General features: G+C 51.8%; 1 protein-coding gene across 2 annotated transcripts; it reads right to left on the reverse strand.

Moving 5' to 3' along the window:
* Nucleotides 1-11,983: 11,983 nt before the first annotated feature.
* MYL4 (myosin light chain 4) lies at nt 11,984-20,077 on the reverse strand. 2 transcript variants are annotated; one of them, XM_040989197.1, is made up of 8 exons: nt 20,070-20,077; nt 19,678-19,831; nt 17,302-17,329; nt 15,092-15,241; nt 13,524-13,697; nt 13,111-13,188; nt 12,504-12,547; nt 11,984-12,185 (listed from the first exon to the last, which is right to left on the reverse strand). In XM_040989197.1, exons 2-7 carry the CDS (start codon nt 19,798-19,800, stop codon nt 12,519-12,521), a joined length of 582 nt encoding a protein of 193 aa, XP_040845131.1. In that variant the 5' UTR covers nt 19,801-19,831; nt 20,070-20,077; the 3' UTR covers nt 11,984-12,185; nt 12,504-12,518. The 2 variants fall into 2 exon arrangements, with proteins under 2 accessions (XP_040845131.1, XP_040845132.1); XM_040989198.1 differs by lacking the exons at nt 17,302-17,329; nt 20,070-20,077 and having other exon boundaries at nt 19,678-19,766.
* Nucleotides 20,078-20,855: the final 778 nt, after the last annotated feature.

Below are 20,855 nucleotides of genomic sequence, written 5' to 3' on the forward strand. Positions count from 1 at the left end.
TGGGCAGTGTCCTTGCTGGTTACAATGAGCCCAGCTTCCTGGTCAGGTTTCTGCCCTGTGCCATCCAATGGGTGGATCTGGTGACTGACTTTTGAGTTTCACTAGTGCAGCTGGGGTTGGTTTCACCCATCATGTGTCTAGCTCAAGTTGCAGAGCATGCATCCCTCTTAACCCTGGGCCAGTGTTCCTTCACCTCGAGTCCGTGGACAAATCCCAAGGGATTTAGGAACCTTCTGATGTGCAACACTTGTGTGATGAACAGCCTTCTAAGTCAACTGTCCTTATATTTCACCAGCTTCTCAAATGGGTCTCTGAGTCCAGCTGTTCGGATCAGTGGCTCCAGGAGAAAACTCGGGCCTAGGACCCTGGGAGGCAGGAGGTCCTTTTCTGGGCCACAGGGGACTGAGCTCTCACAATAATGAACATTCACCATGCCCTTTGCTCTCGTCACACCTTCTGCCCCACACTAGGACTGATGCCAGTCCAGTGCCAGTCCCTTCTCTGGTCTCCCTGTCCTGCTAGATAACTCAGGCCTGTTATCTCCACAGGCGCCCCTCTGCACCCCACTTCTCTGCACCAGGAGGAGCTGCTGATCCATCTCCTCTTTCCCCAAGATGATTATCTTCAAAGGCAATTTGAGAGCTTCTAGTATATTCTATCATCTGTGCAATACTGATCTCCTTTAATCCTCAAAATAATTCGTTTTTCAGAGGTGGAAATTGAGTCTCAGCGAGATGAAGGGAGGGTTCTTATGATAGTTACTGGATCTCTGGCAGGGCTTTCTATTTTGTGGTTTTTAGGTGCAAGGGACTACACTAAGGTGTCAGTGCTCTGACGTAGTGAGAAGACATTCACCTCCTGCAATGCCAGCACCCCATATGGGCACTGGTTCTTGTCCCTGGTGTTCAACTTCCAACCCAGCTCCCTGCTAATATACCAGGGAAGGCTGCAGAGTGTGGCGAAGGGCTTGAACCTCTGCCTGCTACCCATGTGGAAGATCCAGAGCGAGTTCCCACTTCCCAGCCTGTCCCAGCTCTCGTTGTTACAGCCTTTTGGGGAGTGAACCTATAGTTGGAAGATAGTTCTTTCCTCCAATCACTCTGCCTTCCAAATAAATACATCTTTTTAAAAGAATGATTTGTCTGACTAGAGCTCTGGACCGACAACCCACCATTTCCCTTTTACTGTGAGAGCACGGGCTGCTGACAATCCCAGATTTTCAGGTCTTCATTGCAGTGTTGATGGTAGAAGAACACTCTTGGCTTCCCATTTTCTGTGATAAGACTGGGAAGTCCATAGAGAAGTTCTTCTCAGTGGGCCTGCAGCCCAGGCCAAGTCCAGGAATTCTGGGCCTCTAGCCTGAGAAGGCACCCAGGGCTCAGCCAGACCTACCCTCCCACCCCAACGGCTATGCTATTTCCAGGTCCTGACCACTTCCTCTCTTGGCTATTATAAGAAGTTACCAGCCATGCCTGGCTGGATCCTGAGATATGACAACCGCACCGGAAAAAAAAAAATTAGACTAAGGTCTGGGCTAAGCATAGGAGCCCCGGAACTCAGCTTTTTCCTGGCGGAAGGATGACACAGAGAGGGATGACTGTGAGAAGGGTCAGCAACACGCCTCTCTTCCCCTCCACCCAGCTGATCCCAGCCCAAGGAGACTTGTCCTGGGCCTTGCCTGGAAGCCATGAGGACACCCCCAGGAAGGAGTGCGTTGGGAAGGCCCCTCTGCCTCCCTCCTCCCTCCGTCCTGTCCACCCATCATGCTGTTCTCGTCCCCTTGGTGCTCCCCTGACCACCCTCACTGCTGGGCAGTTTTTGGTTACCTCTCCTGTGTCTGCTTCTCTCTATTCCTCAGGTTCTTCCCTAAGAACCCTAGGAACTCAGGGGATTTTCTGTGTGGGGAAACATTCAGACTGTGCCCTGTTTTCTAGAGTTTTCCTCTGCCCATGTCATAGAATGAACCTGCTTCTGGGTTCTTGGCTTGTGCCTGGCCCAGCCCTAGTTTATTGTGGGAATTGGGGGCAGTGAGTCAAATAATGGAAGGTCCATGCTTTTCAAATAAAGTTAAAAATCAATAAATTAAAACTATTTAAAAAAAAACCCTAAATGCAGTACAACAGAAGATAATGAAGACACACCCATGACAGAACCTCCATATACCAGCTGCATCGGTAATGAGCCCCAACATCATCTATCTGTGGCAATATTTTCAATTTTTATATTCTCTTACCAAGATCAAAACCAAGTTAAGTATATGAGCATGATTTCATAAGAGGATGATGCCTACCAAACCAAATCACCTGAACTCACCTCTGCAAGACAGAAGTTCCGTGTCACGTGCATCCAACACCCAGGTGACCCGCTGCTCCCCTCCTCCCATTCTTGAATCCTCTTCCTGCTCATTCTGCCCCACCCCGACCTACAGGTGCATCTCAGCCAGCTGCTGCAGATGCCATCAAGGACCAGAGGGCCACCAGGGAGCTATCCCCTCCTTTCAGCTTCTTAACTGGAGCCCTGGCAGCCTTTCTCATTTCCTCTCAGTTCTGTCCTTCAGCCCCTGCTCCCTGCAGAGGGCCTCTGACTCACCTGTCTCTGGTTGCTCCCTTCCTCTCCTTCATTTCAGAACTTCTGCCCTAGTTTTACCGTACCAAGTTGGTTATGGGTGCTTTGGATTCCACTTCCTTATGTGTTCCATCGTTTGGTGGCCAGCGTGGTGCGTGACTTAAGCGTAGATGTACTTGGATGGGAGGGGAGAAGAGACTTGGGACTCCTGGGACCTGGCAAGCACTTCTGAGGCTCACAAAAGGCACTGAAGCTGGAATAAAGACAGTGACTTGAAGGGCAGCAAGCGTGGCTGGTGGCAGAGAAGTCATCATTTCCCTCCACATGGTACTGGGGAAATGGCCGAGGACGCAGGCAGAGGGCTGTAAAATCTGTTGAGAACACAGATAGGTGTGAGCAGTGAGCCACCATGGATCTGACTCCTGACACTCCCACCCACTCGCTGAGGACCCTCCTAAATCTCTAGGAGCCTCAGCTTCCTCATTTGTAGAAGGATTAATCACACCAACCCTGTAAGGTGTCTCTGGGAAGAGAGAGGACTACACATCCAAAGCATGTGGAACAGCAGGTAACACATGGAGCTGCTGCTGCTGCTGGGAGCTTGCTTTATTCTCTGCTTGTTTTCCAGGTATTTCTATCAACTTCTAGCTTCCCCAGAGAGAAGTCATGCTTTAAAATGCCTAGGATAGGGCCCAGCACGATAGCGTAATGGTTAAAGTCCTCGCCGTGCACGTGCTGGGACCCCATATGGTTGCCAGTTCTAATCCTGGTGGCCCCACTTCCCTTCCAGCTCCCTGCCTGTGCCCTGGGAAAGCAGTCGAGGACGGCCCAAGACTTTGGGACCCTGTACCAGAGTGGGAGACCTGGAAGAGCTCCTGGCTTTGGATTGGCTCAGCTCTAGCCGTTGTGGTCACTTGGGGAGTGAACCATCGGACGGAAGATCTTCCTCTGTCTCTCCTCCTCTCTGCATATCTGCCTTTCCAATAATAATAAATAAATCTTTAAAACAAAAGCAAAACCCAAATGCCTAAGATACCCATCTGCCCTGCAGGGCTGATGTGTGCCGGGTGATGCTATCTTGCAGTTATGGTTTCAGGGGTTGGATCTAGGTTGACTCACTCGATATTCAAAATACCAAGTGAGTTCAGTCCTACTATTACCACCATTTGATCGATCAGGGAACCAAGGCTTGGAGAAGTAAAGAAACTTGTCCAAGATCACACAGCTGGTGAGTGTGGACTTACCCTGGACCTGACATTGCACTCCTGGTCACAGCTTTTGTGCCTCCATCGGTTTGTGTCAAGTACTCCCATCCTGCAGGGGTGTAGGTAAAAAGCAGCTTCTCCTCCAAAGAACCTTCTCTGCGCTCCTAGCCAGAAAGAGGCCTGGCTCTGCCCCTCCTTGGTTCACATCTATCTTGCCCAAATTTGCCTGCTAGCTCATGCTTCTGTCTGCACATCTCAGGCTGCTATCCAACTTCCCTAAAGGCAAGAATTATGTCTTATCAATTTTATAAACACCCAAGTCCTGAAGAATGCCAGCCACCATTCTGAGAAACCAGATACTGGCATTATGTCACAACAACTCAGTTCAAATTCAAAATGATGCCAGCAATAAAACGCACTAAGTATGTCATGGTGAAACTTGCTGCACAGAGCCCTCCCCACCTCCCAGCTCACCACCAAAGGTTATTCATGCTAGTTCTTCGCTCTCTAGCTTTTTCCTTTCACCTGTAGGGAGCAGAGGAGCTGAAATGTGGGCAGGACCTGCCACACTGTTGTTTGAGTCTCCCTTGAGACTTCCAGAGCTGGCTGGGGAGACCAGCAGCAGAGGTGCAGTCTCAAGTTCTGCAGTGCCAAGACCAATGACTTACATCCTTCAGGGGAACTAAAGTGTGGGCCCCTGTGGTCCCTGTCCCTGTCCTTGTAATATCCGTGCTCCTCAGTTATGAAGCGACAGTCTCGTGGCGGTAATTCATACTGTGTGTGACTGCTGTAAATGCAAGTGACAGGATTGTTCAGTTCATCTGCAGGCTCAGATATGACCACAGCTGTGTGACACTGGACTCCATTTTAATTTTCCTCCAGAAAAATTAAACTCATAGGAGACAGTGGGTGTGAATAGTGATGAGTGAAAGACTGGTCTTCCACTCACTTCTACTTACTGTCCCAGAGAGGAAGGCAGAGCAGCTCATGGGAAGACGTGGTAACGGTGGCTGCAGGGAGCCAGGTGCCTTGGGCTCCCTCGGGGCCTGGGAGCTGCAGGCAGACCCAGCAGGACCTGGAACAAGATCCAGAGCTGCTGAGGGGAATTTGTGCACAGTGGGGCCACAGAGGAAGCCAATGCGATAAGAAAAGAGTGCCTCTCTAAACTCACAAATGACCCAAGGAACTGGGGGTATGTGCCAACAGCGGAAGTTGAGAGTTCTGGGAGTGGGAGATGGGTGGTCTTGGAGCCCCGGCAGCCTGGGAGGAAGCCTGGCCAGGCCAGATGTGACATACAAACATTCAAGGGAAAGATAAACAGAATCCTACAGCAGCTCTCAACAGCCGTTCTTAACCTTTTTTGGATCTCTGACCCTTTGGAAAATAGAATGAAAAGCACAAATCCCCTTCTTGGAAGAAGAGCATAAACATGGTGACAAGCGTCTTTTATGGCAGAGAACCTCTGCTTCCATAGCAGGAGTGACTGGTGGAAAAGCAGCATTCTACACGGCTGGCCAGCTGCGGGCAATTGGTCCTGGGACCACTCACAATACCAAAGTCGGCCAGTGGCCAAGTCGCTTGTAGTACTAGCAGAGAGCCTACAGCCACCCTCCCACACACTTTATGGTTTATTATTCTGTCTTACAGGCATCCTTGGAGTTTGTGTCTTAAGCTATAGCTGCTTTTGTTTTTAGAATTCTTAACATTTATCTGAACCATAGAGTGATGGGATAGAGAGAAAAAGAGAACGAGATCTACCGACTGGAATCCAGAAGGCTGGTGAACTCCATCAGGGTCCCCCACATGCTTGCAGGGGCTCGAGGGGCTTGAGCCACGTTCTGCTGCTTTCCCAGGCACACTACACAGGGAGCTGGGTTGGAAGTGGATCAACCACAACTCGAGACAATGCTCTGCTATAGGACATGTTTGTTGCACATGCCACTGTGCCATCCTCCTCCCATACACTGGGAGACATCTTACGGACTATGATACCTGGCACAGCACATACTCTGTAATACAGAGCTGTTTCATTGTGTTACCAGGGGAAACGACAAGAGGAAAAGTCTGTCCTTGGCTAGTATAGGTTCAGATCTGTTGAGTGCACAACACGTGGTCACCATGGTCGGGATGGTGGCCCCAAGTGTAACTGCAGATAAAGAAGTCAGGAAGCTCTGAGGAGGGGGGTACAGCAGACTGATGGAGTTGTACAGAGCTCGGCAGGAGTCCAGCATAGAACATAGGAAGGAAGTCCAACCAAACCCACTTATGGACCTGGAGTCATGGCATGGAGGGCATGGGGGATTTGAAAACAAGAAAAAAAGAATCTCCAAGTCCAAAAATGAGGTGAAACTCTTTAGGAGTTAAACTAGAAAGTGCTCATCCTTGTGTTCAGAGCAGGAACAGGAAGGACACAGACCTCGGTGCCATGACACACAGAACTGCCAACCTCAGCTGTTGCATTGGTGCAACTCTGCTGCCAAGGGGAGTCCTTTTCCAGCTCCAAATGTGAAAATCACACCACCGGGAGGGAAGCAAGGCCCCAGGCAGGGCAAACTGAAGAACGACTGTCCAGCTGAAATGAATTTGAGAATCCTGGCATGGGGCATACATTGCGAGTAAAGATGCACCCTCCGCTCTGAAAGTCCACACCACTTATCAGAGTGCCTGGGTTCAAGGCCCAGGTATGTTCTCAATCCCAATGTCCTGCTGATACGCAGCCAGGCATACTGCAGGAAGCTTCTGGTTGGATCCCTGACACTAACACAAGGAACAAAGATAGAGCTCCCAGCTTCCATCGCCTGAGGAATCATGCCAGTGCTGTGCTAGGTGTTACAGCCCGCAGTTCTCTCCCTTTGTGCACCAGTCACAGTATCCTCAAGAAACAGTGAGTCACATGCCACTAGAACACTGGTGATTCTTCATATATATAATAACTATATTTGAAAGTTTGAGAGGTGCAGGGAGATCAATCATTGGTCTGCTGGTTCACTCCTTAAATGACTGAAATAGCCAGATCCCTGGTCAGGTTGAAGCCAGGAGCCAGATCTTCATCCAGGTCTCCCATGTAGGTTGCAGGCGCCCAAAGCATCTGAGCCATCATTTGCTGCCTTCCCACGTGCATTAGCAACAAGTTGGGTCAAAAGTAGAACAGCCAGGACTCAAACTGGCACTCTAGCTTGGGAGGCTGCTATCACATGGCAGAGCTTAACCCGCTATACCACAACATTAGCCCCCTTGCAATCCTAATAGGGTGTGGACTCGACATCTCTTCCAGCCCCAGAAGCCTGAGATCATAGCCTTGTGAGATTGGAGGAGAAAATCACCAGTGCTTGCCTAGCTCGTCTTCAAAGTCTTCACCTTCGCTTTTCTGCCTGAGTCAGCGCTTGCCCAACAAACTGCTGCTCCTCTTCCTCAGTCTCCCCTCCCCACCCTACCCTGAGAGAGCTCCCCAATCTCCTGTCTATTTAAATACCACCCAAGCCTGCCACCCCTCTTCCCGGAAGCCTCTTCTGAGCTCCCAAGGGCTCCACAGTCCCAGGCCTCTAAATCAGTCCTTAGATATGTGCTGCCCAGTGTCATTTCTTCCTTTTCTTTTGCTACAGCTTAAGGTCATACATGTTCCTCATTGTCAAGGGGAGTATAAACTCACTGACGACATTGTTTAATCTGTTAAAGCTCCTTCTACCAGACACTCAATATTCTGAATGAATGCGCTCTACCATGTAAGGTTTTAAGCACATATATTTATGTGTGCACACACACACACATACACAGTAAGTAACTAAATGAATGGACTGAAATGAAACCCAGCAAGCAGCAGGCCCTGGGTTCTGAAAGATCAGTATGAGAGAGCTGGAAGGCATCTCAAAGATGATCTCATCAACCCCCTTGCTTTATAACCTATGAGCTGAGGCCGAATGCATGTGTGACTTAGGAATGGAACAGGGCTGGATGCCAGGCCTGGCAAAGTCCCCCACAATGTCCTACGACCCTCACTGCAAGCTGCTGAGTGTGGAGTCTTTAGAGCAAAACCTCTGCTTTTCCGGAAGCAAAGAGATGCATTCGGCAGCTCCTGGAGCTGTCTTCCAATCCAGACTGGCCATCAGGTTACCTCTAACTCTCAAAGCATCCTGTGAACACAGAATGAAGGCAGGTGGGATGGAGGGATGAGCAGGTGTCCAGTTGGAAGCAGGCTGTTGTGATTTTGCCATCTAGTGGTGGCAGGTAGCTATTGCTCCACACGCCATTTCAGCAGCCCTTATAGCCAGTTTTCAGAGTCCTTGGGCACTTTCACCTGTGCGTTGTCTGATGTCTTCAGTTCCAACCCCGGATGGTGTTCAAGAGAATAGACTGTAGCTATCCTTAACGGACAGAAATTTCTGATCAAGAGGACCGTTTGCTTTCGGCAGTGGGCAAGGCTCCAGGGAAGGGGTGAACCTGACTGGAGCTTTGGAATAACATGAATGAACAGAAAAGAGCTCCCAGGAGAGAGAGGACATGAACCAACAGGTCACCAGACAAGAAGGGCCAAGGAGAGGCAGCAGTGTGGGGCAGCCAAGAGGAAGGAGGCCAGCCAGCTGCAGTCAGTGTGCTCCTGGAAGATTATAGCAAATAAAGGAAAGCCTCAAAAACGGGAAAGACTTGGGAATGGCCAAGGGCAATAAGAAGCTCTTTTAAGTCCTGGTGGGCAAGTTATTTGAGAACAATGGTGGTTTTAAGGTGTTGCAGCCTTCAGCTGCAGGGGGGCGCTAGTTTGCTGCTCTGTTTCCTCCGTAGTCTGTTGAATTCTAGGGTGCGAGAGATAGCTAGCCCCACCTTGTGGCCGCTGTGAGAGGAAGCTGTGTCCAGTGCTTCCCACAGAGCCTGGCGCTGCAGCTGCTGAGTGGTTGATGCCTTTGAGGTCTTTGAGGTCGGGGACTCTATCACAAGACCAACTTAGTACTAGGGGCTGCTTTGTCAGTCTCCTCTCTAGGGGCATTGCAGAGGCTGTGGCACCACCACCAGGAGACACAATTGGAAGTGTCTTAGATGGAAGGTGGGAAAGGAGCAAAATGTGGGGGCGGTGGGGGAGAGGAGAGGAACCATTAGGGGTTTCTCTTTCTCCCAGCTCCCTGGCTTGGCTCACTCCCTCTGATATCCCACGAGGACACCCACCTCTCTAACCTGCAGTGGGCAGTGTGCCCCAGCTAACATCCCGAGGGACCCACGTCAGCCCATGCTTGCTTCCCCAGGCACATGTTTCCTCGCACACAAGGGCTGCCAGGTATCCCATCACTTGCCCTGATGATGGTGCATGCTAGCTCCAGGCCAGCCCCTCCTTAAGTCTCTCCCCAAAACCAGAGTGCTTGCTTCTCTCCTCCTCCCTGTCTGCCTGAGGAGACAAGGCTGCCTGGATCCCCTCATGGTGGAGGAAGAGACGCAAACAGGTTCAGCCCTGTTCCTGTAAGTGCCACAGCCTGGATCTGGATTTGAAACAGTGACAGTCTAACAGAAGGGAATCTGGGAGATAAAGCCCCCTTCCCTCAACCCTCTTCCTGGGCGGTATGAGGCCACCTGGAGGGAGCTGGGGCTGAGTAGGACGACAGGGCTGCTTCTGTCTTCCATTTAGCACCACAGGCTCACACCAGGATCCTGAGGAAGCATGTCCAGGAGGAAGTGCTTCTGGCTCGCTTCCCGTGGTGGAAGTGAGTATGCGTGGAGGTCACACACTGTGACAGCACAGGCAAAAGGTCCCTGGGGGCTCTGGAGAGAACAAGGTCTTCCCAGGGCTGGACTCTATGAAGTGAGAAAGGCACCTCTGTTTCCTGACGCCACTGCTCGAGGACTCCCTAGTTCACAGTCCTAGGAGGGGGCTTTTGGAAGTTCAGGGGAGGCGAGAACATCATGCCTGGGGTTCTAGAATAAACATATCTATGATTTTCAATTCTCCATATGCTTTTTGGAATACCCCCATATGGTCCTTACTGATTCTATGTTCGATAAATTTGGCTGTTGTCACATGATGAAGAGCACTGGCTGTCTTCGCACTAGCTGGTAGGCGAAGGACCATGCCGGTGTGGTTCAGTGTATGCCCTGAGTGTCCTGCGCAGTAAGTGCACACTGAATGACAGTGACCTCTGCTGGCATCTGTCCTCTCCCTGGCCAGCACACCCACCTTGGGGAGGCTTTTCTTCCTGGTCATCTCCCAGGACGGGCCTTTTCTGTCTCCCCAGTGCCCTTTTCTTGCAGTCCCTTGGAACTCCTGGCCTCCTCTTCTACGGATGCACTCGCTCCTTCGCCATTAGCAATCATGTCCCATGATCCCTGAATGCTTATGTCCTCAATTCCCTGGGCTGCAAGCTACTTGAGTGGGAGAAACACACAGTTTCTTAACTCCGATGTCAGACCCACACATGGTACACACGGGAGGCTTTCAAAATTGTGAAGTTCATATTATGAAAAACTGTGGAGTTTAAATACGGTTTGCGTCAAAATAAACACATCTTCTTGTTCCCTGTTTCCAAGGACTTTTGGAAGTCCACTCACAAAGAAGGAGGGAGGAGGGAGGAGGGAGGAAGGCCAAACCCTGAGGAATGCTGGCTTCTGAGCTGGGAGATGCAAGTAAGGAAAAGGACAGAAGTGAGGTTGAAAAAGAGAAGTGGGGGAAAAAGGACCACACAGAGCAACCCAAGTGTCCGAGGGGCTAAGCTTGGAAAAATCTTCCAAGGCAAGCAGGTGCATTGCTAAAGAGAAGGGACACATTTCAGGGCACCTGGGTTCCGCCTCCATGAGCCGTGACCTTTGGGTGAGTCACTGCACTGCCAAGGATCTGTTTCCTTACTCTTGCAACTGGAAGATCTAGCCACATCAGCAATCCTCTGACGGGGCCCCAAGGAGGCCCACTGCAGGCTTGGGGCAGCTGGAATCCCGCCCGGTAGCTCCTCGGCCAGAGCCAGGCTGTTCTCTGCAGCTGCAGGCACTGACCTCCCAGGAAACTCTGTGTGAAAGGCGGGAGGAGGCTGAGACGGCTGTGGAATTTCTCAATGCCTCCCCTCCCAGCTGTGGAAAGTTCTCTGCTTTTCTTTTCTTTAAGATTTCTTTTTTTTTTTTTTCTCTCTCTCTCTATTTCTTTGAAAGCCAGAGCTGGGGGAGGGGGAGATCTTCCATTTACTGGTTCATCCCTGTCCAAGATGACCAGCCTTGAGCCAGACCACAGCCAGGAGCTTCTTCCGGGTCTCCCATGTGGGTGCTAGGGCCATCCCCCCATCCCATCCCATGCTGCTTTCCCAGGTCATTGGTAGGATGGTGCAAGCCAAGCATGGAGCCCCATACATAACAGAGGCCTGCATCATAGCAGGTGGCTTAACCTGCTCTGCTACAATGTCAGCTCCAGGTCTCTGCTTTTCTGAGAGAACCAGCAAACTCCCCAAACTGGAAGTTCTCCTCAAAAGTTTACACACTATGAATTCTGAGAAGGGCAACTCCGGACTTAGGATTCCTAGCTCCCTTTCACAGGCAGGCAGCCAGGTAGGGCCAGAATTTCCTCACTCCCCATAGCATGGTACCTGCCCCTAAGTCGCTGTATGAGAGTGGCCACTCACACACGTGTGCCCATCCACCTACATGTGCCCCTCACCCACATACATCCACTCACTCACATGGATCCACTCACCCACATGGATCCACTCACCCACATGGATCCACTCACACACATGGATCCACTCACACACATGGATCCACTCACACACATGGATCCACTCACCCACATGGATCCACTCACCCACATGGATCCACTCACCCACATGGATCCACTCACCCACATTGATCCACTCACCCACATGGATCCACTCACCCACATGGATCCACTCACCCACATGGATCCACTCACCCACATGGATCCACTCACACACATGGATCCACTCACTCACATGGATCCACTCACCCACATGGATCCACTCACCCACATGGATCCACTCACACACATGGATCCACTCACCCACATGGATCCACTCACCCACATGGATCCACTCACCCACATGGATCCACTCACCCACATGGATCCACTCACACACATGGATCCACTCACACACATGGATCCACTCACTCACATGGATCCACTCACCCACATGGATCCACTCACACACATGCCTACACACACACTCTCTCTCCCTCCACACACACACACACACACACACACACACACAATAACCTTAGGGAACACCACAATTCATTGATTAGTTTCAGAACGACAACTCAAGCCTGGTCAGACTCAGAGAACGGGCCAGTCTTGGTGGGGTTGTTTATTCACAGAGAGCGCAGCGGGCCTGTGAGGTCCTTCGGGCCGGACATGGCTGAGTCGGGGCCTGTGGCTCAGCAGAGTCGCTCAGGGCCTCTCGCCAACTCACCCTGGTGAGGCTGAGGGGGCCGGCCGGGCACCTGAAAGGCAGGGCCCCCTTACCACTCTTCCATGGAGCCTTGTAACTGCCCAAGCCTGGGGCCAGAGAAGGGGTGAGGAGGATGGGGTGGGGAGAGGGGTGGGGGCCCAGAGTACAGGCCCAGCTGGCTCTGGCCTCGGGCTCCCTCACCCACACAGGCTTGGACAGGAGGCCCTGGGATAAGAGCCAGGAAGGGGGTGGGAGACAGGAGGGGAGAGGCTGGGTGTGGGGCTGGAGCCCTCCAGGGCAGGCGATGTTTTCCTTTCCCCTAGGCCTCTGGGAGGCCCTGGAAGGGGGCAGGAGGGGAGGCTAAACTCACCCAGAGGAAGTTGCTTTAGCCAGACATGATGTGCTTCACAAACGCTGGGAAGAGGAAAAGACAGCAGTGGCAAGCTCAGCTGCTCTGCTCGCTACCCCCTTTCTACCCACAAGCAGTGCCCACCCCCATCTGGACATAAGAGCCTTGAACTCTGCTGTGCCCTCTCTCCATGCTGACCCTTGACCTGGGGGTAATGACCTGCAGTCACCCCAACAACCCCTGCATCCTGGAGGAAGTTGGCAGTACCACCCCCTTACCCTCGAACCCATTCCCCAATCAGATGAGAAGCCAGGGGCTCCAAGGTCTGGGGGCAATCCAGTCACACTGCCAGCATCTCAGGAGCTCTCCCACACTACCCCGATATGCTAGGATGTTTCCTCTCAGGCTGGCAGGAATGCCATGTACATCTGGCAGGCCCCCCAGATCTGCATCTTGCAGCTCCGAGACACGCTTAACTCTAGCTTTTACTGTCTGTCCAAACATGGGGGTGCGCAGCTCCTGGACCCACTTAGCTCCAGCTGTGACTGCCCGCCCAGCCTTGGGGTCTGCAGCTCCTGGACACGCTTAGCCCCAGCTGTGACAGCTGCCCAGATTTGGTGTCTGATACCTTCATAATTGATGCAGCCATTCGCATCCTCATGGCCAGCTAACACCTGCTCCACTTCAGCCTCAGTCATCTTCTCCCCTGGGATGGAGATTGGGAGGCAATGGTTCTTAATCACAACTGACAAAGGAGGGTCAGGCAACACCCAAAAGCCCCCAAGTCTGAAGAGCTAGGACTCCCTGGACCCACACAGTGGTGTGTACTGAGTACACCCCCCAGCCCACACACACACAAATGCTTTGGAGGGCTATGTCAGGCGTCTTGAGGCCCTGCCTGGTCCCTGAAGCCACTCCCTTTACCCAAGGGTCACCAGGACTCCAGTGACTGAAGCACAGACAGGACAGAGCCCTGAGTCCCACCTCTCAGTAGTAACCCCTGCTCCACCAGCCTTCCCTCCCTTCCCTCCCCTTCCCTACCCAAGGTGGCCAGGACATGGCGAAGCTCAGCGCCCATGACTGTGCCGTTGCTCTCCTTGTCGAAGACTCGCAGCCCTTCCACAAAGTCCTCGAAGGTGCCCTGCTCCTTGTTGCGTGAGATGTGCTGCAGGATGGGCAGGAACGTCTCGAAGTCCAGCGTCTTGGCATTCATGTCTTGAGGCAAGCATGGGACAGTCAGAGACAGCAGCATGAGCAGGCGCTAGGCAGCAGAGGGACTTGACACATGTGACAGACACAGTCATAGGAGTAACTGATATCCCAGCAAGTATATTTAATTCAGCTGCTGCTGCAGTATCAAAACTTAAGTTGTTCTAAGATATTAGTGTTTCTTTATTAACAGCTTCTGGGAAAAGTGTGTGAATGAAATTGGCTGAATTTCCTGTGCACACACAAAATACTCTGCTTGCTAAACAAATTTGAAAACTACAAATCCCAACATTATTTTTAAGAACTCAGCATAGGTTCCATTTCTGCACCCTGCTGCCTGGAGTCATTCTGAGACAACCATTTTTATCAGTTTGCAATTTCTTTTGACTAGCTGCCTTCTTCCACACTATAGTCTGTCAAAAGCTATAGTGCCATCATGTAGGCCACCCACGGACACTCCAAATCTCAGCATTTCTTTCTGTCACAGACACCCAGGAACCCTCCAACATGCAAGTGGCCGACGTCATCTTCTGACTTCCAAGAAGTGTGGCTAACTTGGGCAAGATGGGATGCTCCTGGTTACCAGGCCCTCTCCTGCCCACACTGGTCCCCCTGCACTGGTTCCTGCAGCAAGAGAAGAAGGGGCCAGAACTAAGGCAGGGGAGGGACCAATGAGAAACCTCTCAAACTGGCCCCTGCTGGGAGTCTTCCAGTGCAGGTATGCTTGGTGGCCCCCCTGGGGCTTACACCCTGAGAACAAGGGGCTGTGTGTCCTAGGGCAGCTATTAACTTCACTGCCACATGAGACAGATGTATCACCCATGGGACACACCCAGGCACCGCTTTCTAAGCATTTCCCAAACAGCCCATGGGTTTCAATGCAGACAAGGGGCACAGACACAACCAGAGATCCAGCCTTGGATCTATTCTAACGCCTGTGAATCACTTGGCAACATCGAGGCCCAGACCATCGTCAGCAACAAGTGACTTGTGACACAGCTCACAAGAGTCACAGGGCACAGGACTGACACCTCCCCCAAGGGCTGCTGGACTGGGAGTGGGAATGGGCATTGGCTGTCGCTTCCCAGGCAGCCCCACTGTCCATGCCAGTGTGCCCAGCACCTTGGTTGAGACTAGAGAAAGACAGGGAGCAAAAGAAGGTCACTCTTGCCCCCACCCCATCCCAGGAACCCCCAGTCGCACAAGGAAAATGGCATAGCCCAGACCACCCTCTTCAAGGGCCAACTAAGTGCTGAAGCTTCTGGAAAACTCTCACAATGGAACTGAGATGCCTGCGGAGGGAAGCCTGGTCCTGGAGGGATAAGGGGAGAAGCAACAAGCCTGATGGGGTGAAACACAAGGACCCCGGTGTGCACGGGGCTGAGGCCACCTGCACTGACCTTCAGGTTTGGGCTTGCCCAGCACACGCAACACCTCTGTGTTGGTGGGGTTCTGGCCCAGGGCCCGCAGCACATCCCCACACTGTCCGTACGTGATCTTCATCTCGCCAGTTGGGGTCCGGTCAAACAAAGAGAAGGCCTCTTTGAACTCTGCAGAGAGAAGACCCAGCTACAACTCCTGGCCCCGAGTGGAGAAGGAGCTGGGGCCCATCAGCCTCCACCCCAGCTCAGCAGCATGTCACTGTGTTTGTACAAAGCATTGCGGCCACTCTCCTGGGCTCTCCACTCCATCACCTGACAATGGAACAGGTGGCCTGGTGCCTGCACGGCCCATCCCAGCACTGCACTGGGATCTCCCCTATAAGCTGGCTGCCACATAATTCAAACGTTTCCCCTGCCTCCACCCTCCCGGCCCACACCTGCTTTGCTGCTGTAGGTGAGGTTCCTGACTGTGGATAATGGCAGAGGGGTCAACACTGCACCCGCAAGGGAGGGAGGAGTCCTGGCCCCTCATCTTGGCTCCTCTGCCTGGAGGAGGCTGGGGTGACGTGGGGGCCTGTTTCCTTGTCACATCAAGGAAGTAACAACTGCACTTTACCTCCTCCTCATTCCTCAAAGGAGATGGCAGTTATGTGAGGCACTGGGGACAGGGACAAGACCATGATCACTGCTGTCTGTTACAGGCTGACCAGGAATCCCAGGCCAGACAAGGTGACACTGTGGCAAGCTATAGAACCCTGGCTCTGCCTTGAGTTAACAGCTCTGGGTGGGGACATGAACCCCAGGACAGGCTCTGGCTGGATCACCAGGCATGCCAAACACAGAGCCCAGCACAAGGCAATTAAGCTGATGAACAGCAGTTAGTAATCTGCCTGCTGGATCTGCAGCCAGCTCAGAGCTGCAGGGAGGACCCCACAGAGACCAGGCTGGGCATCCAAGGGGCAAGACCAAATGAAGACACCACTCTGAGTTTTGCAGCCAACCTACCAGTAGGAAGCACTGGACCAGAACCAGCATTGGAATTACCTTCTGCTGCACACAAAAAAGTGGTTGGCTAAGCAGATTAAACTCATAAGCCAAAGGAGAATGTGTGAACTACTTAGGAGAAAAGACACTCTCGATACTTGAGAAATTCTTATTTCATTAGAGTTTATAACTGGATTATTTTCAAATCATTCCATATATCATAGTAGACACCCAGATCTCAACTTCTAACTCGTTATTAAACTTTAGATAACTTTATGGGGACCTGGTGCAATGGCACAATGGCTAATCCTCCACCTCCAAGTGCAGCATCCCATATGCATGCCGGTTCATGCCTCAGCTGACCACTTCTCATTCAGCTCCCTGTTTATGGTCTGGGAAAGTAACAGAGAATGGCCCAAAGCCTTGGAACCCTGCACCTATGTGGGAGACTGGGAAAAGCTCCTGGTTCCTGGCTTTGGATTGGCTCGGCTCTAACTGTCACAGCCATTTGGGGAGTGAATCAGCAGACAGAAGATCTTTCTCACTATCTCACCTTCTCTCTGTAAATCTGCCTTTCCAATAAAAATAAATCTTTTTATGTAACTTTATATGGCATAACACCTCATGTCCTTCACATTATTGAATGACCAACTTCAAATTTCAGTTCCATTTCTTGTTGGCTAACAAAGTGACCTTGGGCAACTAAATATTTAACTTATATTAATGTCTTCCATAAAAACGTCTATAAATATCATCCAAAAAACTCACAGGGTCTTTAGGTGCTATTCAAATGAATAATGTTTTTAAGCACATTAAGTATGAAGTACATTAATGTATACAGCAAGACTGAGAAACTGAACAGAGGGAGAAGAGTTGTTGATAACCATCACGGGTACACCACTGCAACCACTGCAGCCACCTCTCTGTTGGCCCTGCTAGGGGGTGGGCATCTTGGCCAACTTCATGACCAGGGAGATAGAGCTAGAAATGGAAGGAAGGCTTTCCAAAGTGAGAACAGAAGCAAGGGCTTCCAAACAGCCTGGACAGGCTTTTAGGGTGATGGGGAAAAGGCACTGATATTGGCTGGTAGCAGCTCTGGAGTCAGATTGCCCAAGACTGGTTCCTGAATCCACCACTGCCTGCCATGTGAGACTGGAAATCGGAAACGACTTGTCCCCCACCTCTTCTTCCTCCTTCCCCTCTAGCAAAGAACACCAGGGGCCGGGGAGGTTATTCACACTGACCTTCAATCTGGTCCGCAGTGAAGTCTATCTGTAGGAAGAGGAAGAGAACAATGAGGCCTGGATCTGCCCACAGCCCTTGGTGGGGAGTCAAAGCGCCTTGCCCTAGTCTGGCCGCTTCCAACTATGAGAGTGGAAGGAGTCCCTGCTGAAGGGACACAGGCTGACAGCTCTAAGGCAATGCAGCCTCCCCAGCTCTCTCAATACTACTTGTTCAGGGCTGGCTCTGGGTGAGACAAAATAAGAGAGGAAGAATTATTCTAGGTAACTTGAGAAGCTGTACTGAAGCCCTAGTGAAATTCCTTTGGATTTGAGATAAAGTCCTCATGGCCGCCAGCTGAAATCACATTCCACCTTATGCCCTCCATACTCCATGTCCTTCTTTTGTACTCTGGTCCAGCAGGAATAATTTGCGTAGGCCCTCCAAGCTTCCCAATCATTTTCCATTATGATTGCCCTGTCTCTTTCAAACCAGAGTCTGCCCAGTGCCAAGATTTTGCTTCTGTTCACTAAAATACCTGACATATAACAGGCACTCCAAAAGTAAGTGTTGAATGAAGGAACAAAGTTTGGATTTCTTCCACAATACAGAATAACTCAATGCTGGGTACAGAAAAGGGAAGGCTCTGAAAATGGCTAACAATGACCAAGTATGAGTCATCATTTTAATTTAAGATCCTGCACTCCTCCATGACCTCACTGTCCCAATTCAACCCACCCAACTCATCCCCTCCCCACTGGCGCTGGGTCCCCTGCTTCTTCAAGTCCACCATGCCTGGGACAGCTTGCACTGCACCCATTCCATCTCTCCTCCCCAAAGTGATTTCTGTTAAATAGGACCCCTGGGGTTGTGGGTATGGTCACTCTGGAAGAGGAGCTAGCTGTGCCCAGGAAGGGCCAAAAGTGATCAGCAGTTAAGATGTAGAATGATACGGACTGGAAGACAAGATTGCTACCGGGCTGAGAAATTGGAGAGGAAGTTATATGGAGAAGCATGATGGGTCTAGGGAAGGGTGCCTGTCCCATGCCCCGAGGCAGCAACTAGGTTCAGATGCCAGGGGCTAGGTGTGGCAGCACACTCACAGGCATGCACGGTCCTCCATCAGAACAGATCTGGCAGAAGGGTGGGGAGGGAACTGTAGGCAGAGATTACCGGCTCATGCCAGGCTCGACTCAGAGAGAGAGTGACAATCGACCTAGAACATTTTCAGGTACTTTCAAGTCCTTTCTATGGCCTCAGTTTTCCCAGAGAGAGCCCTGACTAGCCTCAAGAAGGAGGCAACTGAGTCCCATCTCTTGGCCAAGCCAGTTGTGCTTAATGCCTGCCCCTTTGGGAGGATCATCAGGGCTCAACCCCAGGACCTTAGTACAGGTATTGAAGGGCCTGGCTGCTGGCGATGGAGGCACAAATCCCAAGAGGGCTACCCAGAGCTCTGGGTTTGAGTCTCCCTGCCTGCTTAACACATGCCCATGTTCCACCTGGATTCTTCACCACCCCCAGCCCACTCCTGAGGTTCAGCTCCCCAGGGGCCAGCCACTCCCAACCCGTTATTAATAGTAACCATTTGTCCACTTCCATTCCCATGCCAGAGCTTAAAACAACTCCTGTGGAGAGCCTCTGACTCCTCTCTCTGCAGCCCACTCCCTCCCAGTTCCATTCTTACAACAGCTGGGCCAAGCAGCTGCAAAGTTTAGAATGATTGAATCAGTGGGCAGGGCCTACAGCAGCTCCAGGGGGAGGAATGTTCTGGTGTGAGGGGAGCCAGGCGGGATAGAGGCTTGAGCTGAACAGACAAAAGGAACCAGGCTGGAAGGAAGTTGTCAGCCTAGGATGGACAGTCCTTGGCATCCTAAATAAGGGCCATAGGAGGGCCCCGCCTGCACAGGGAGGAGAGGGACCCAGGATCGCTTCTCCTTACCTAACTCTCCTTTTCCAGCTGCCCACATCCCTGTAAGAGGTGCTGTGGGTAGAGCTTTAGCCAGACCCCTGCCCCCAGAGAAAGCATGTCCTGCCTGGCAGAAGCCATGGTCATGTGCCTGCACACTCCTCCGAGTCAGCACAGCCTCTTTCCTTTGTTATCATGGACTCCATCTTCCAAAGGTTGGGAGTTTGGTTGGTCCCACTTCAACCATTTCCACTGGACAAACCTGGATGGCTGAGCACGGCCTCCTGAACAGAACACTGAGCTGTTGTTGAGACCTGCACCCCAAGCTATCCTGCATCAGACCCAGTACCTGCTCCCCTGACCCAAGGGACTGGGATCTAGAGCAGATGTAGGAGTCCTGGTCCCAGTCCCCATGCAGTCTGACCTTTGGTTCTAGGGCAAATGGGATTCAGAGTGTCACCCCAACCCATCCCACTACCTGAGCCTCACTTACCTTTACACTCTTGGGGTCAAAGGCAAGCTCCTTAGGGGGCTCGGGAGCTGAGGCTGGGGCTGGGGCAGCAGCTGGGGCTGACTTGGCTGCCTCCTTCTTGAGCTCAGGCTTCTTGGGAGGCATGCTCTCGTGGGATCTTAAGTGGAGATGGGACCTGTGAGAGAAACGACAGACGTGGCGCCTGGCAGATGAGATAGGAGCCTGGGCCACCTCCCTCCCCTTTTATCCTGTGCAGGAGCCCCCACAGAGGGGCTGGGGGAGAGCAAGAGCAACTGCTGCTGACTATAAAAGGAAGAAACACCAGCAGGGCACAGCTGACAACTGGGTATTGTCACCAGGGTTGGGACTACCACTGCCCCCTCCTCCAACTCCTCATTCCTCCTGGCCTTCACCTCTGGGACAGGCTGACACCCTCCTGCCAATCACTGGACACCCACAGGGGCAGGCAAACAGACCCTTTCAAAATTGGCAACGCAGCCAGAGAGATGAGCTGACTTGAGCACTTGATAACTCTCGCCCCAAGCCCAGGGGAGGCCGAGGCTTTTTTTAGCCCCTCGGAGCAGAGGCAGCCCACTGCACATTCCTTTCAAGTCAAGATCCTTTAAGCTGACAGCCACTTTGGGCTCTGGACTTTGCCCAGAGGCTCAACAGTCCAGCATGGAGCCCCAGGGAAGCAGCTGGCCCAGCCAGCCACACTGTCCCACACCTTTCCCACCCACTGGGACAAGGTTTCCATTTGCCAGAGCAGACATCTCAGAACTCCACAGATCTCAGATCCCAGCTCCATTCGCTGCCCTCAACCACAGTCATTCACACAATAAACGCTGAGTACTTAGCAGGTGGCTAGGGCAACGTGAATGAAGAGCAGAACGGAACCAAGCATTGGCTCTTACAGGATATCTAACTCATTTTGTAGCCTGGATTGTGTGTGTGTGTGTGTGTGTGTGTGTTTGTGTGTTAGAGAGAGGGGTGGGGAAGAGAGAGAGAGAGAGAGTGTATGTGTGTGTGGGGCCCATCAGGTACTAAGAAGCTATTCACATAAAACCTCATTAAAGTTTTCACTACAATTCTCCAGTAGATCTATATTATCGCTACCATTTTACACTCGTAGACATCAAGGCTAGAAGAGCCGGAACAGCCTGACCAGAGTGCACCACTGTGAAACCACTTGAGGAGTG

The sequence above is a fragment of the Ochotona curzoniae genome, unplaced genomic scaffold (assembly GCF_017591425.1).
Source record: "Ochotona curzoniae isolate NIBS_2020 unplaced genomic scaffold, NIBS_Ocur_1.0 contig_520, whole genome shotgun sequence".
Lineage (NCBI taxonomy): Eukaryota > Metazoa > Chordata > Mammalia > Lagomorpha > Ochotonidae > Ochotona > Ochotona curzoniae.